This window comes from Sorex araneus, chromosome 2 (genome assembly GCF_027595985.1).
Source record: "Sorex araneus isolate mSorAra2 chromosome 2, mSorAra2.pri, whole genome shotgun sequence".
NCBI lineage: Eukaryota > Metazoa > Chordata > Mammalia > Eulipotyphla > Soricidae > Sorex > Sorex araneus.
In genome coordinates this window covers 104,470,094-104,485,228 of record NC_073303.1, presented here as the reverse complement: position 1 = coordinate 104,485,228, position 15,135 = coordinate 104,470,094, and the positions used below count along the sequence as shown (strand labels likewise).

The 15,135-nt window shown below is 42.9% G+C and overlaps 1 protein-coding gene across 2 annotated transcripts in view; it reads left to right on the top strand.

The window, feature by feature from the left end:
- The first annotated feature begins 512 nt into the window (after positions 1-512).
- The window catches only part of FAM91A1 (family with sequence similarity 91 member A1), a 53,857-nt gene continuing 39,234 nt past the window's right edge, over positions 513-15,135 (top strand). The window contains exons 1-7 of one of the 2 annotated variants that reach the window (XM_004607635.2): positions 513-812; positions 4,298-4,382; positions 6,223-6,374; positions 8,201-8,258; positions 11,251-11,318; positions 12,525-12,638; positions 14,736-14,826. In XM_004607635.2, the coding sequence (XP_004607692.1) occupies positions 741-812; positions 4,298-4,382; positions 6,223-6,374; positions 8,201-8,258; positions 11,251-11,318; positions 12,525-12,638; positions 14,736-14,826 (640 nt within the window). In that variant the 5' untranslated portion in view covers positions 513-740. Of the gene's footprint in view, positions 813-1,234; positions 1,643-4,297; positions 4,383-6,222; positions 6,375-8,200; positions 8,259-11,250; positions 11,319-12,524; positions 12,639-14,735; positions 14,827-15,135 lie in introns of those variants that run through there. The other variant, XM_055127565.1, reaches the window with a different exon arrangement.

Below are 15,135 nucleotides of genomic sequence, written 5' to 3'. Positions count from 1 at the left end.
CTGGATCCCATCGGGGCTCAGTGTGTGTGTGTGTGTGTGTGTGTGTGTGTGTGTGTGTGTGTGTGAAGCTCAGACTTGTACATTCTCACAAGCTGGATCCCATCTACCTGGGCGGGGTTGACAGTTGGCCATGAAGGACCCCCTTAAGGAGCACACTTCTCCTCCACTCTTGGAAGCTTGCTACCACCTCCTTTCCAAGTTTCTCCTCCTCAGAGAACCCACTCCAGTGTTTGCATCCTCCAGCTCTGGGCCCCTGGGTTCCCGTTTCGGGGAAAGCGGATCATTTATCAACCGTAGGGCGGACCCACGGGACCTCTGATAATCCTCCCATAGCGGGAAGGCAAGGGGACACCCGCTCAACCTGGGGAACCAACCGCACGCCCCCCTCGGCAGACCCACGTGGCCACGCCCCCCAAGCGTGGGGGCGGGGCCAGATCCCTCGGGGCCCCGCCCCTCCGGTCCGGCGGCGCCAGCGGGCGGAAGTGACGCGCGCCCAAAGCCATTTCCGGCGGGTCGAAACTAGGAAGAAACTTGGGAGCTGCCGAGGCGCCCCTGGCTTGCCCGTCGCCGCTGCCCCAGTGCCCCGTGGCCCCGGGGCCGCGCCGAGCTGCCGGGAGCCGTGGCCATGGGGCGGGCCGGGGTTTCCTTCGCGTGAGGCTTGCGGGGCGTCCCCGGGGGCCGGCGGGGGGTGTCGGGGCCGGACGCCGCCGCCGCCGCCGCGGGCCCCGGCTCTCGGCATCATGAACATAGACGTGGAGTTCCACATCCGCCACAACTACCCGTGGAGCAAGTTGCCGGCCAACGTGCGGCAGGTACGGGGCCGGCCCGCAGCCCCCGCGCCTCCCCGGGGCGCGCCCGGTCCGAGCCCGGCGCGAGCCTCGGGGACGCGGGGGCCGGCGGAGGGCGGGCGGGGAGGAGGAGGGATGCTGCGGGCCGAGCGGGAGAAGCGTCGTCAGAGGCGCGCGGGCGCGGGAGGGGGGCTTCGGAGCCCGCCCTCCCCGGAGTGTGGGGACAGGGGGCCGCCGGCGGAGGGGAGCCCCGCGGACGCCCCCCTCTGGGTCGGGCCTCGAAGGTGCTGAGCCAACTTATTATTTTTTTTCCCTTAGCCCTGAACTTTGTCCCGCTACCAAGATGCAGTGATTGTTGTCAGGGAGCCTGGGGAACGGGAGAGTGCGCCGGGACGGCTTGCCGTGTCCCCTCGCGGATGCTCTGCTCGAGGGTCCTTGGGGAGGGTGGCGTGGTCGGAGGCGGTGCGGACCGGGACGTGGGCGTGTGCGTTGCAGTGGACCGACCCACTCTGCAGTGGAGGCGGGAGACCTTCCCGCCCCTCCCTTCTCCCGAGGGTGGCCGGGAAGCTGCGGTCCTGGAGGTGTTTGCAAAGTGTGCGCGGGTGGGTGGTCGGGGACGGTCTGCGGATGGCTTCCCACTCCTGTACTCGGTTTGGGGGCTTCCTTCTAGGGCATGAATAACTTGACGTTCTGGTAGAGACCTCGCGTGTCGCGGCCCAGAAGATGTACGGTTGTGGGTCTGTAATTATCAAGCCGAGAAAGTCGGAGGAGACTTCAGAAACATAGCATTCTTGGATGTCAGTGGCTTTCGGACATTTGTCTTGGCCCGAGAAAACGTTAAGCTCTTTAAACTGGTAAGAGAGAGAGAGAGAGAGAGTTTCCCTTGTTGAATGAGGACTTGGGCAGACACTTCTGTCCTTGCCTCACTTGCCCTAAAACCCCTGGAGCAACTGACAGTTGTATTTTTTGGAAAAGGTTCGGTCCCTACCCTTCTTTTCATGAAAGGGGTGTTCCATACTGGGAGAAAGATGGAGTAGTCTCTGGCGCTGGTCAGCATAAATAGTTGGGCTTAAATTTTGCAGAAGTATTTCCAGTCTGTGACTGTGACATATGACCACAAGTTAGTGTTACTGTTTCATTATAGATGCAAATATGACAGTGGCATCAGTTCATTTTTGTGTGTGTGAGGGGTAAGATTTAATAAAAGAATGGCTTGGGATAAACTCCTATACCAAGATGGTATTGCAAAACCCCTTTTACAAGTTACTGCCGTGGACTTGGTCTGGTCTTGCCACTTGAATTCAGTGGATCAAGCTCCCTATTGGTTACTGCATCTGTTTTCTCGCTGGTCTGATTCCTCAGAGTAAGGCCCTCTCTTTCCTCTCTTTTTTACCTTTTTTTCCCCCTCTCTCTCGCTTTTGAACCACTTTTAGTGGTGTATTTGGGGCTTACTCCTGGCCCTGTGTTCAGGAATCACTCTTGGCATCACATCTGGTGCCAGGAGTTAAACACAGCTTGGCAGCGTGCAAGGCAAGTGCTTTTACCCCCTGTACTAGCGCTCATCCATTTTCACCCTAGGGTAAGGTTCTAAAATGCCTGCTCAATCCTGTCACTGCCACTTACAGAATACTTTTACCTTTCATTTTGCATCGCAGGAACAACACCAGGAAGGGTTTCTTTGCTCTAAGTCTAAATCTGGAGCACTTGACCTTGGGCTGGGTTGTCATTGTGTGTTCTCTTCATAGCACTGACCTCACTGTGTTTTAGTAACATTTTCTGGGTGCATTACTTGCTTTGCTTTTGTATCTTGAGTTCCTGACCTATAGTTTTTAGTGGTCCTTTTTGAAGTGAATGAATGATCATGCCAGCCTGAATTTTTTTTCCCAGGTCAGCTGAAATTCAGCTTAAGTGTGGGAAATACTCCGTGTATGGAAGGAATGTGTCTTTAGGCACTATAGCTACTAGGACTAGAATAGGTTTTCCAATAAGTTTTGATGATGGGTTTAATTTGGAAAGCTCAAAACCTGCCAAGTTTTTCAATTCTGAAAGCTAGGGGATGGTGACTCCAATTTAAAAAAAAAATTCATGCCAGTGTTTTTGATACTGGCCTAATGAAGTTAAATGTTTTTTGTGATACAGGTTATATTGACTGGATTTGACAAAGCAAATTAAGAGGTTATGGATGAGCTCTCTCACCCAGTTCTGCTGGGGTGATGGTCCCTAATGGTCCCTGATACCCAAGACCCTGTGCTTGAACTTTCTGGCCTTGAACTTGATGGCTTAATAATGCTGGGAGTGGCCGCATGGTGGCCCCATGAGCACCGCTTGGGAGATCCCTCCGCCACCCCTCCCCGGGGGGAAAAGCAGTTGTGGATAGAGCCATTCTTTCAGGATATTTTTGAAGTCGATAATTAAAAACCAGTAATACTTTAGGAGAACTTTTATGATGAGTATGGTCCAGATAATTTAAAAATGTGTGTGTTTGGGTACGGGAATGCATGTTGTATTTGGGGTTTAAAGAAGCAATGGCTTTAGAAAAAAATTCTTTGTGCTTTCAGTATAATCTCATGTACAGTGGCTATTTTATTGTTTGTAATACTTTATCAGTTACTGTTTTATTTGAAACTTGTCTTCATTTGTCAGCCCTGCCTCAGAGCAAATTGAGCTCTTCAGTGGTCTTCTGTGTTAAAATGGCATTGGTGAGAACTTTGGGATAGGCATGGGAGAGAAGGAATCTATGTGAACATAGTGAATCTATGTGAACATTGCTGATACTAATATGTGGGTATAAGAATAAAATCTCAAATGTGTGTATATATATATACCATATAATGATTGATCAGTCCAGTTATTAAAATTTTTTTATTAAATCGCACTTACAATGTTGTTCATAATTGGGTTCATCATATCATGTTCCAACACCCACCTCCTCACCAGTGGACATTTCCACCAATGGTCCTAGTACCCCCATCCCCCTGCCTTTATGGCAGTCACTTCTCTCTTTCTCTTTCTTTCTTTCTCTCTCTCTCTCTCTCTCTCTCTCTCTCGCTCGCTCTCTCGCTCTCTTGCTCTGTCACTCTTGCTCTCTCCGTTGTGCCTTATGGTTTGCAACACAGATATTGAAAGGTTATCAGATATATCTTTTACCTACTTTCAACAGATTGTTACTAATGCCTACCAAAAGCCTAGATGTTTGGTTATTTTAAAATTGCTTATGAATGAGGAACCCAATATTTTGTATAAATGGTTTGATTTTTACTTTGATTTGTTTGTTGGCCACATCTGGTTGCATAAGGTTACTCCCTACTTTGTGCTCAGGGATGCTCCCTGCAGTGCTGAGGGGTCCATGAGGCGCCAGGTGTCGGACTGGGCCTGCTCAGCACGCAGAGCCGGCACTCTGTGTATAGCTCTCGCTCAAGTCCCATGGTTATGAATTTTTATGGGTTAGAATAACTACTATTGAACTTAGAAGCAATTTTAAATTTGTTTGAATTTCTTTTTTTCTTTAGAGTCTTGGAAATTCACAAAGAGAATATGAAAAGCAGGTTGTCCTGTATAGTATCCGCAATCAATTACGATATAGGAATAACTTAGGTAAGTAGAAACATTTTGCATTGAGGTGGAAATAACCATTGCTGATTTATTCAGAAACCCATTCTGTTTTTTCAGTACAAATTTCATAGTAATATATTTATCCCATGGATGGAATTTTAGAAGCTGTGCTGACCATCCACCTAGAAAATTTTTACTTTGACTAATAGGCTTATTTCTGATTGAAAATTAGTTTTAGGGAGTTGCTTATAGTTTTGTTTTACTTTCAGAGTTTTAGTTTTGATTTAAATATCCTCTTTCACATAGTACGGGAACAAGTGACCAAAAGCATTGAAACGGAAGATTTTTATCTCTAGAACTTAACTTTCGTTGGGGGGGCGAGGGCAGGACTGTGGGTGTCTCTGGGGATGGGTGTGATGGAAAGTGATTAACAATATTGTAAATCACGGTTCCTCAGTAAAAAGGATGAACGGGGATGGGGGTGGGGGGAAATCCTCTTTTTGCTTTTAAGTTTTTAAGTTGGAGAATATGCCAGGAAAGTACATTGCAGGGTTTTTTTTGTTTGTTTGTTTGTTTTTTAAATAAACCTTCTTTTTCCTTTGTTTCATGGTTGTGATCACTGGGTCACAGTTGTAGTGTTTGCACTTGTGCGTGTTAGGAGTCTGGTTCTTGAATTTGGAGCTCTGCACATTGTGGGTGGAGCACTCCTGAGAATGCACACTTGGGCTTCGCCCATCACTCCAGCTATGTGCTGAACTTTGCATACGCTCTCCTGGCGCTAGGGGTCTCAAGCAGGACTGTGGGTGTCCCCAGGGATCAGACTCGGCACCTTACACTTGGGTGGCAGGTCCTTTTGTCACAGAATCATCCCCGGCTCCCATAAATCATTAGTTTTCAATTTACTTTGATTTTGTTCCCATCAATTTTTCAAATAATGTAACTTGAATGAAAACTATTTATTTTATTTTACGTTATTTTTTAAAAAATTGAATCACTGTCAGACACATAGTTACAAAGTTGTTCATGATTAGAACTGTCATACAGTGTTCTAATACCAGTCCCTTCACTGGTTGTAAGCTATTCCTATAATAAAAAACATACTTTGTTCCAGGATTTAATTGTTTTTTTAATCCCCCCACCCCCTTTTTAAAAATAGGGGTCAGAAGTCCTTCACCAGTTGTAAGCTATTTCTATAATTAAAAATATACTTGGTTCCAGGATTCAATTTTTTTTTTTTAAATCCCCCACCCTCTTTTTTAAAATAGGGGTCAGAGGTACTTTGGGAATCAGGGGCTGTTTCCATTGATACTCAGCCAGAAGTGTGGTCCTGCCAGTTCATTGCGTGGACGGCACTGCTGTGCTTGTCCCAGTGACACTGCGGTCACTAAGGCCACACCTGGCATCCTGGAAGCAGGGACATGCAGTACATGGAGCCATGTTCCTGTCTCTTTTCCCCTCTTTATTCAGTGCTTGTTTTTTATTCGTCACATTAAATTATCCATTGCCCTATTAACTGTTGTGTTACTTTTATTTTAAGCATAGTAGTTCAGAGATGGTTTTTCTGTTTAAAGGCATTCGATGGAAATCAAGTTCTATATGTTTAAAAACAAAAATGGAGTCAGGGATTTGATGAATTACAGTTTATAATCTTTGGTATCTATTGGGTGGACATTTCATGTTTTCTTTGCTTTCTGATTTCTTAAAAATTACTTCTTTATTGGTCTGGCATTTTATAGCCGTTAATTATAGACTATATGAAACATTTTTCTTGTGGTATAATTGTTCCGCATGTACTTTTAAATTAATAATGACTTACAAAGTGTTGCTTATTATATTTGTGTGTAACTTATATGAAAAACGAGAATTTTCCTCTTAATTCCAGTTAAACATGTCAAGAAAGATGAACGCAAATACTATGAGGAATTACTAAAGTATAGTCGAGATCATCTCATGCTGTACCCATATCATTTATCAGACATTATGGTAAAGGGCCTGAGGATAACACCATTTTCTTACTATACTGGGATTATGGAGGTGAGTTTGCAGTGCATGTAACCACTAGAAATGGGTGATGACAACATCAGGGACACTTTTCCTATGATGAGCAACCCTATAGCTCTTAAACACAGGGCACCTTGTTTCTGCATGGATGATGTGAAAAGGACTGTTGGTTGCAAGCTGTTTCAGTCACACTTTATTGTGACTGTCATCTTTTTCTCTGGAAAAAAAACCTGTCTATTCCGTGCTCTTGAAAGCATTGTTGATTCTGCCATTTTAGCACAAATCAGTCATTTATTTCAGCAGAGTATAAAATTTATTGCTCTTGCTGCATGATTAAAGTAAAAAATGTGATTTGGACATTAAACTTAGAGAAACAGTGTATTCACTAACTGCAGAAGAATAAATGATACTTGTAGATTCAGCATTATATAATATGCTAGGAAAAAATATGTTAATAGCCCTTACTCTTAATCTCTTTCTATAATTATTAACTTTTAGGTATTAGACTTTTTCCAAAGGTAATTTTTAGGCCTGTGTTGAACTTTTGGTATGAGTTATATACTGTTTTTAAGTGAGCTTTGTGTTAAGATCAGCAATATTTATTAGTATTCATTTGTTGATTTTATTTGAATCCTGCTGTGTTGTATTACCCTTCTCTTTAAGAGCTACCAGGAATTGGGAAGCTCCAGTGACAGGGAGGTTAGGTCCCGTTCTGATGTGGGGCAATTTTAAGAAGAGCTCCCTTTGCTTTTCTCCTTCAGTCTCTTTAAGGTCATTCTCCCATCCTGTTTCTCCTTTGTCCTTATGTTGGGATGCTGCATCTGGGAAAATCTCAGGTTTCTATTCGTTCTTTTTCTTTAGATCAGCATAATGAAGGCAGCATCTAATCTAGTGTTGTCCGTAGATTTAGGGGAGATAATAGAGGCACTTTTGTTCCAGTTCCAGCTTTCAGTTACATCCAGGTATGCTGTTAGGTATAGCGCCAGGATTGAAAGTGGGTCTCACCAGGAATATTGCTCCATAGTTGGAATCCTATCTCATGAGTGGGGGAGAAGGTAGCTGAAATTGATAGGGGACATACTCAATGATGTTTGGAGGAATTGTTTGGGATGGGAGATATGTGCTGAAGTAGATAAAGGACCAAACGTGATAGCCTCTCAGTATCTATATTGCAAATCATAGTGCCCAAAAGTAGAGAGTATGGGGGAAGTTGTTTGCCATAGAGGTAGGGAGAGGGGTCGGATGAGAGGGCATACTGGGGACATTGGTGGTGGAGAATATGCACTGGTAGAGGGATGAGTGTTTGATCATTGTATGACTGAAATGCAAACATGAGAGTTTCGTAACTGTATCTCAGTGTGATTCAGTTAAAAAAAAAAGTGGACCTCATCTCTAAAGTAGATAGTTGATTTATGATTGGAGAGATAGATGGGCTTGGAAAAAGCTCAGTTCTAAGTGTGACTCTTGCTGGCTTACGTAGCTGAAACCTTAGTTGAGCTGCAGGAATGGGATGCAAGTTGATGGAACTATGACTTTTAATGACATTCCCTCAGGGTGGGAATCTAGGATCAGATATGAAGTGTAAGCTCTACTGGAGGTGCTCCTTGCATATCTTCCACAAGGCAGAGTGACAGAGCAGCTGCCTGGGGTTCATAGAGAGTGCTCTAGGAATCCCATGCCTCTGTCTCCGCTTTGGTAACAAGGCAGGGACCCTTCCTGATAAGTTCCACAGGGTGGCATGCTTAATTTAGGTCACCAGACTTACATATCTCCGTGTGTTACTGTTTAACTGTAATCATATTTATTTCATGTACACTTTTATTGATTTTGCATTTGAAATTCTATTTTCTTTTTAAAAGGACATTATGAACAGTGAGAAAAGTTATGATTCATTGCCCAATTTTACTGCAGCTGACTGTAAGTATTTGGAGAAGTTAATGTTTAGAGTATGTCTTTGTGTGTCTGCATGTCATTGCCTATATAATAATGCCTGCTTTTACATGCAAAAAAATGGGTTTAGACCTTGACCTGACACCATGCACAAAAGTCAGATCAAAATGGATTAAAGACCTCAACATTAGACCACAAACCATAAGGTACATTGAAGACAAGGTCGGCGAAACCCTCCACGATATTGAAGATAAAGGTATCTTCAAAGGTGACACGGAACTAAGCAATCTAGTAAAAACAGAGATCAACAAATGGGACTACATTAAACTAAAAAGCTTCTGCACCGCAAGAGATACAGTGACCAGAATACAAAGACTATCCACAGAATGGGAAAGGATATTTACACAATACCCATCAGATAAGGGGTTGATATCAATGGTATATAAAGCACTGGTTGAGCTCTACAAGAAGAAAACATCCAACCCCATCAAAAAATGGGGCAAAGAAATGAACAGAAACTTTACCAAGGAAGAAATACGAATGGCCAAAAGGCACATGAAAAAGTGCTCTACATCACTAATCATCAGAGAGATGCAGATCAAAACAACCATGAGATACCACCTCACACCACAGAGACTAGCACACATCCAAAAGAACAAAAGCAACCGCTGTTGGAGAGGATGTGGGGAGAAAGGGACCCTTCTTCACTGCTGGTGGGAATGCCGACTGGTTCAGCCCTTCTGGAAAACAATTTGGACGACTCTCAAAAAATTAGATATTGAATTCCCATTTGACCCAGCAATACCACTGCTGGGAATATATCCCAGAGAGGCAAAAAAGTACAATCGAAACAACATCTGCACATGTATGTTCATCGCAGCACTGTTTACAATAGCCAGAATCTGGAAAAAACCCGAATGCCCCAGAACGGATGACTGGTTGAGGAAACTTTGGTACATCTATACAATGGAATACTATGCAGCTGTTAGAAAAAAGGAGGTCAAGAATTTTGTAGTTAAGTGGATGGGCATGAAAAGTTTCATGCTGAGTGAAATGAGTCAGAAAGAGAGAGACAGACATAGAAAGATTGCACTCATCTATGGTATATAGAATAACAGAGTGGGAGACTAACACCCAAGAACTGTAGAAATAAGTACCAGGAGGTTGACTCCATGGCTTCGAGGCTGGCCTCATGTTCCGGGGAAAGGTCAACTCAGAGAAGCGATCACCAACTACATTGTAGTCGAAGGCCATGTGGGGGAAGGGTGTTGCGGGCTGAATGAGGGCTAGAGACTGAGCACAGCGGCCACTCAACACCTTTATTGCAAACAACAACAGCTAATTAGAGAGAGAAAACAGAAGGGAATGCCTTGCCACAGTGGCAGGGTGGGGTGGGGGGGAGATGGGATTGGGGAGGGTGGGAGGGACACTGGGTTTACGGGTGGTGGAGAATGGGCACTGGTGAAGGGATGGGTTCCCAAACTTTGTATGAGGGAAGTATAAGCACAAAAGTGTATAAATCTGTAACTGTACCCTCACGGTGATTCTCTAATTAAAAATAAATAAATAAATAAAAAAAAAAAATCTGGACCCAAGAAGTGGGAATTGGCATTATGCGTCCCCACCCCACATAGTGATTTCACTGGGGCACCTAGGAGGGGGGCAGATGTGTCCCCCAACCTGCCCCATATGAACCCTGGAAGCTGCAGACCTCCAGAATCCTATCACTCACTGTCAACCTTCACGGGCTCGTCCTGAGCACCCCCCACATGAGAATAAATCCTCTGAAAAACCATGTATGTGGAACTAGTGACTGAAAACTCCAGGCTTCACAGAGTCAGGGATGGGCAAGCTCCCCTCATCTCCCCGCCCTTCCCTTTTCCTGGCAGTCATGCCCACAAACTACCTCTGGGTGCCATTTAAACGCATTAATGCCCATGATTCAGAGACTCACAAATGAATCTCAGAAGAGAACAGCATGCCACAAAAATGCCTCCAGACCCCAAATATTTTAAAAAAATTTAGAATCCCAGAAATGTGAGGCTGCTTTTGCGGCTGCACAGCATCTCATACTATTCATAACAAATAATACAAAATAAATTATTTAGCACCTGCCTATGGGCAGGCTTGGGTGGTGGTGGGAAATTTCAAAATAATGGTGCTGGGAAGGTGTAATGGTGGTGGGATTGGTGTTGAAATGTTGAAGGTAAATAATTACTGTGAACAACTTTATGAAAATAAAATTTAAAAAATTAAAAAAAAAAAGAATTTATTAAACTATCGCTAGTTAAAAAAAAAATAATGCCTGCTTTTAATTGGAAACACTTACGCACTGAGAACAGCAAGTGACATAATTGATGGGACTTTTAGCATAAGGTGATATAAGTTAAGATTTAGTCTAAATGCTTGAGGAATGTTTTGGGGTTGTAGAATGAGAAAAAGTTTACATTTCTGCAGAATGAAGTTCTTTCTAGTACTCGGTCCATATTGTATCTACCAAATGAGGGAAAGAAACTTGTGCACAGTATTTTCACAGTGGAAAATATGATTCTTAGTAACTAGTCTGTGGAGTCTTATTATGCTTATGTTAATGAAGTATATGATGGCATTAATGTAGTTCTTTGGCATAAGAAGAAACTTGGAAGGACTTTTTTGATTCTTTTTCTTGTTGTTTTATTGGGTCACATGTGGGAGTGCTCAGGAGCCGCTCCTGAGTTGGTGCTCGGGGGATGCTCCTGATGTGCTGGGAATCCCACCTGGGCCCCTGAAATATTATGTATGTGCTCCAGCAAATTGAACTATCAGCCCAGGACTGAGTTTGTGAAACATTTAGCATTTTTCCAAAAAATTGAACTTGAACACATTGCTTCCATTTTGGTTTTCTCTTTATTTTTCTTGAAGAAATCTTTTTAGTTTGGTATTGGTCATCAGTTGTCAAGGAATTTTCCCCCTGATTTGCAGGTGTCCTAACATTTAATATGTATTAGATTTTCTTTAAAGGGAAGGTTCTTTTTTTCAGGTCTGAGGCTTCTTGGCATAGGAAGAAATCAGTACATCGATCTGATGAATCAGTGTAGATCATCTAAAGTAAGTTAGGATTGTTCCCTTTCTCATTTGTTGTTTTCCTTATTACTCTCTCATTTTTATAAGTGGTGGAATTTTTGTGAATTATCATTTCTTTGATCAGATAAAGTATGCTTAATACAGAAACAGTACAAAACTCAGAATATACCTGGTTGTAGCTCAAGTGATTATTCAGTTAAACATTAATTCACGAGACATTGGGTTGACTTACTTGGGGGCCCCACCAACAACAGTCTGCCGTTCAGTGAAAGGGCTTGTGGATGTGGTCCTGCCTGGGCCTTATGCTGTGTGCTGTGGGACATTACTGGCCCACCCTGGGTGCTCAGAGCCTCTGGGCCACACCCAACATGCCTTGTGCCTTTGAGGTTATTTCTGTGATGCATGCCGGACCCGCTTATGCTGGGAATCAAACTAGTACTGTCTCCCAGCCCCAAAAACTTCCGTTTATTTTTAAAATTAATTTTGTCTGCTGATCTTCTTCCTCCTTTCTTTCTCAGGGTTTATTAAATGGGTGAAGTTAGTGTACATAATCTAAATGTATTTCACCCTTCAGGTTTTATTTTAGTTTATGGATTTCGATCCAGATGTAATGATTAGTGCCTCCTCCCTTTTTGTTGCTTTGTTGTTAACTTACAGTATTATGCTATTTTAGGGGTACACTTTCTACTTCTGTTAGTGTGTAGGATTCATTACACCCACCAAGTTCCAGAGTCTACCTACTGGCAAAAAGACCCCTTGCTCTTCTGCTCATCTTTCTTTCCAGTAACCACCATAGTTTTCACCTAGTCTTTAGTCAGTTTTGTTGATTTTTGCCAATCTGTTTGCTTTATTTTTGACATACTAGTGAAACCATCTGATGTCTTTCACTTCCTTATTTTGTTTACCATAGTCATCTTAAATGTCATCCATTTGTGTCCCAAGTGGTACAATGTCATTCATCCTCTCTTATTGGCAGGGTAGTATTCCATTAATTGTATATACCACAGCTTATTCATAATGGTAAATTGGTTATTTATTAATAAGCAGTTTCAAAGTAATTTGAATCATTTTTTTGTATTCAATACAACTAGAATACTTCAGATTTTAAAATTTGAGGTTATAAAAGGGGCCTTATTTAGCCCAGTGTGAAGAGTCTTGCTGTAATAGATTAAAAAATTAAGTCATAATTTGGGAATGATTGCAAATTCTCAAATATTTGTTCCACTGCAGAAATTTTTCAGAAGGAAAACAGCCCGGGATCTTCTTCCAGTAAAACCAGTGGAAATTGCCATAGAGGCATGGTGGGTGGTACAGTCCGGATACATCACAGAAGACGATATAAAGGTAGTTGTCTTTAAACACTGAATTTTTATAGAATTTTTAAAAAATTATTGAGTAATTTTTATAATTCTACAGTTTTGTTTTTAACACTTAATTTTTCCTGAAAATAAAAGTTTAAATGATCGTAGTAGACTAGAATATTGATAGGTTTTCAAGGTCCTTGCTACATTAGGGAAAATGTGACTCATGTCTGGGCATTTTGATTAGATTAAGTTTCGAGTAAAGGGATTAGTGTCTTGTCCTTCAGCAATATTGAGAATATTGGCTGATGCTTTGTTTGACCACACCTGGCCGTGCTCTGGACTTCCTCCTGGCTCTGCACTCAGGAATCACTCATGGCAGGGCTCCAGTTACCAAACCGGGAGCCGGGATTGAATTGGGTGGACCATGTGCGAGACAAGCGCCCTACTGTCTCACCAGCCCTGGCTGACAGTTTATGAGCATGTGCAGTGTGTCAGATGTGGCAGGCACTGTTCTTCCAAGCATTTTTGGATCATCTGATTCTCACAGCAACTCCACACTTCATTCTTTGTACCCCATTTCCCATGTGAGGAAAGTGAGCCCCAGGTGAAAAGGGGCACTGGTCCTTGTGGTAGAAACGGAGGCCACTTATTCCTAGTCAGCATGCCCAGGTGCTATCGGGCCCTGATGGCAGGTTATTGTCTCCTTTGGGGGAAGGGAGATGCTCAGGGGGGAAGAAGCTACATTTGATACGTGCATGATGTGCTTTAAAAGAGATTCGATTTAGAGCATAAGTTCCCAAATGCACGGGGCCTACTGCCTCCTTTCCAGAGAAAGGAAACACTCTGTAAAGGAAACACTTCTAAGCAGACAAACAGAAAGCACCCCCAAAAGCACCCCAGGCTGGTATGATACATCTGCCCCTTGCCCCTGAAAGTTTTCTAGTGCCTGACTTAGAGGGAAGGGGCGGGGCAGCAGATGAGCCCAGAGGCCAGGCCATGCTTCATCTTAGCTGAAGGAGCAGCAGTGAGCTTGTGGGTGTCCTTGGTGCTGTTATTGGACTCCAGGTGACAGAATAAACCCAGTAAGTGGAGGGCTGAGAAATTTTGCTTCAGATAAGAGCTTTCTCACCGAGCTGTCAAACTCATAAGAGAAATTTTTGTCACTGTGTTGCCTGAATGTTCATGTGGTTGGAGGCGCTGAGATAAGGAACGCGGAAGAAATGTCTTGATTGGAGGACTAAGGCTCTCTCTGGCTCTTAGCAAAGGCAGAGGGCCTTGTGGACCTCCTTTTATTGATCATGGTAGCTCTAAAGGGCGCAATATAGTGACGCCACCAAAGGCATCAAAAGATGTTACAGGAAGAACATTGAGGCAACATTATTTCCTTGTATCTGTAATCTAGGCCTCCGAAAGAAGATGCAAAACCAAAACTGAAACCTTCCTTGGGCTAGAAGCACTTGGATTTACATCCCAAAGACAAAACTGGGCCTTGCACCTGAAATCTACATCCCAAAGACTAGGCTGGGCCAGAGCCTACAATTTACAATATCAAAGTTCAGGCCTGGCTAACACCATCTGCATGTCAAAGACCAGCCAGGCTTCTGTGAGAGAAGGAAAACTGCTCTTTTCTGTATACTGAAATTATTTTTCTGAAGGCAGCTTGAAAGGGAAAAATGTTCAGCTTCATCCAAAACAGTCAGGACACAGGAGAAATCTCGCCCATTTTCATGGGTCCCTATGACAGTACAGTACAGTATACATGGGCTCGCCCTGGTAGTTCAGTCCAGCCCCAACATCACTGATAATAATCATGGGGGTTTGAGTAAACTTTTGATTGAGTGATTCAGAACCAACAAGTGGATTAGACTCCAAGGCAAATGAAATGAAGAATGTTGGTATTAGTGAGTACTTAACCACTTAGCAGCAAGTATTGGTATTTATGTTTCAAATTTTTGTTGGTAGCATGTTTGAGCACCCTAATTATTAGGTATATGGGTTTTTTGGTTTGAATTACGGAGTGATAAATGAAAAACATTGGTGACTGATTCAAGCCCTGAAATAAGCACTGGTGAATAGTAATTTGAGAATACTTATTTATTTGCATAGAACTTAATTAAAACTATTTTGCTTTCCTTAGATATGCACTTTGCCTGAGAAATGTGCCATTGATAAGATCATCGACTCTGGCCCCCAGCTCTCTGGATCACTAGATTACAATATAGTACATAGTAAGTGGTTAGTAGCAAAGGTCTTTTGTCAAAAACTTGGTTTTGGAACATAAAACTTGTATTGTCAAAAACTAGTTTTAGGTACTAGCAGTTGTTTACCAATTAGGTAAGAATAATCTTATGTCATACTATTATTAGAATTTATCCATATGAATCATAAGGATAATTGTGGACTTCGATGTGTATGAGGGAGACTGAGATTTGAAAGCTTGATTGTTTTCTTCAGCTTGATTGTTCACATAGCATTGTTATTAGAAATTTTACATAAAATCAGTGATCTTTTTGATTCCTAATGTTAATGATAAATAA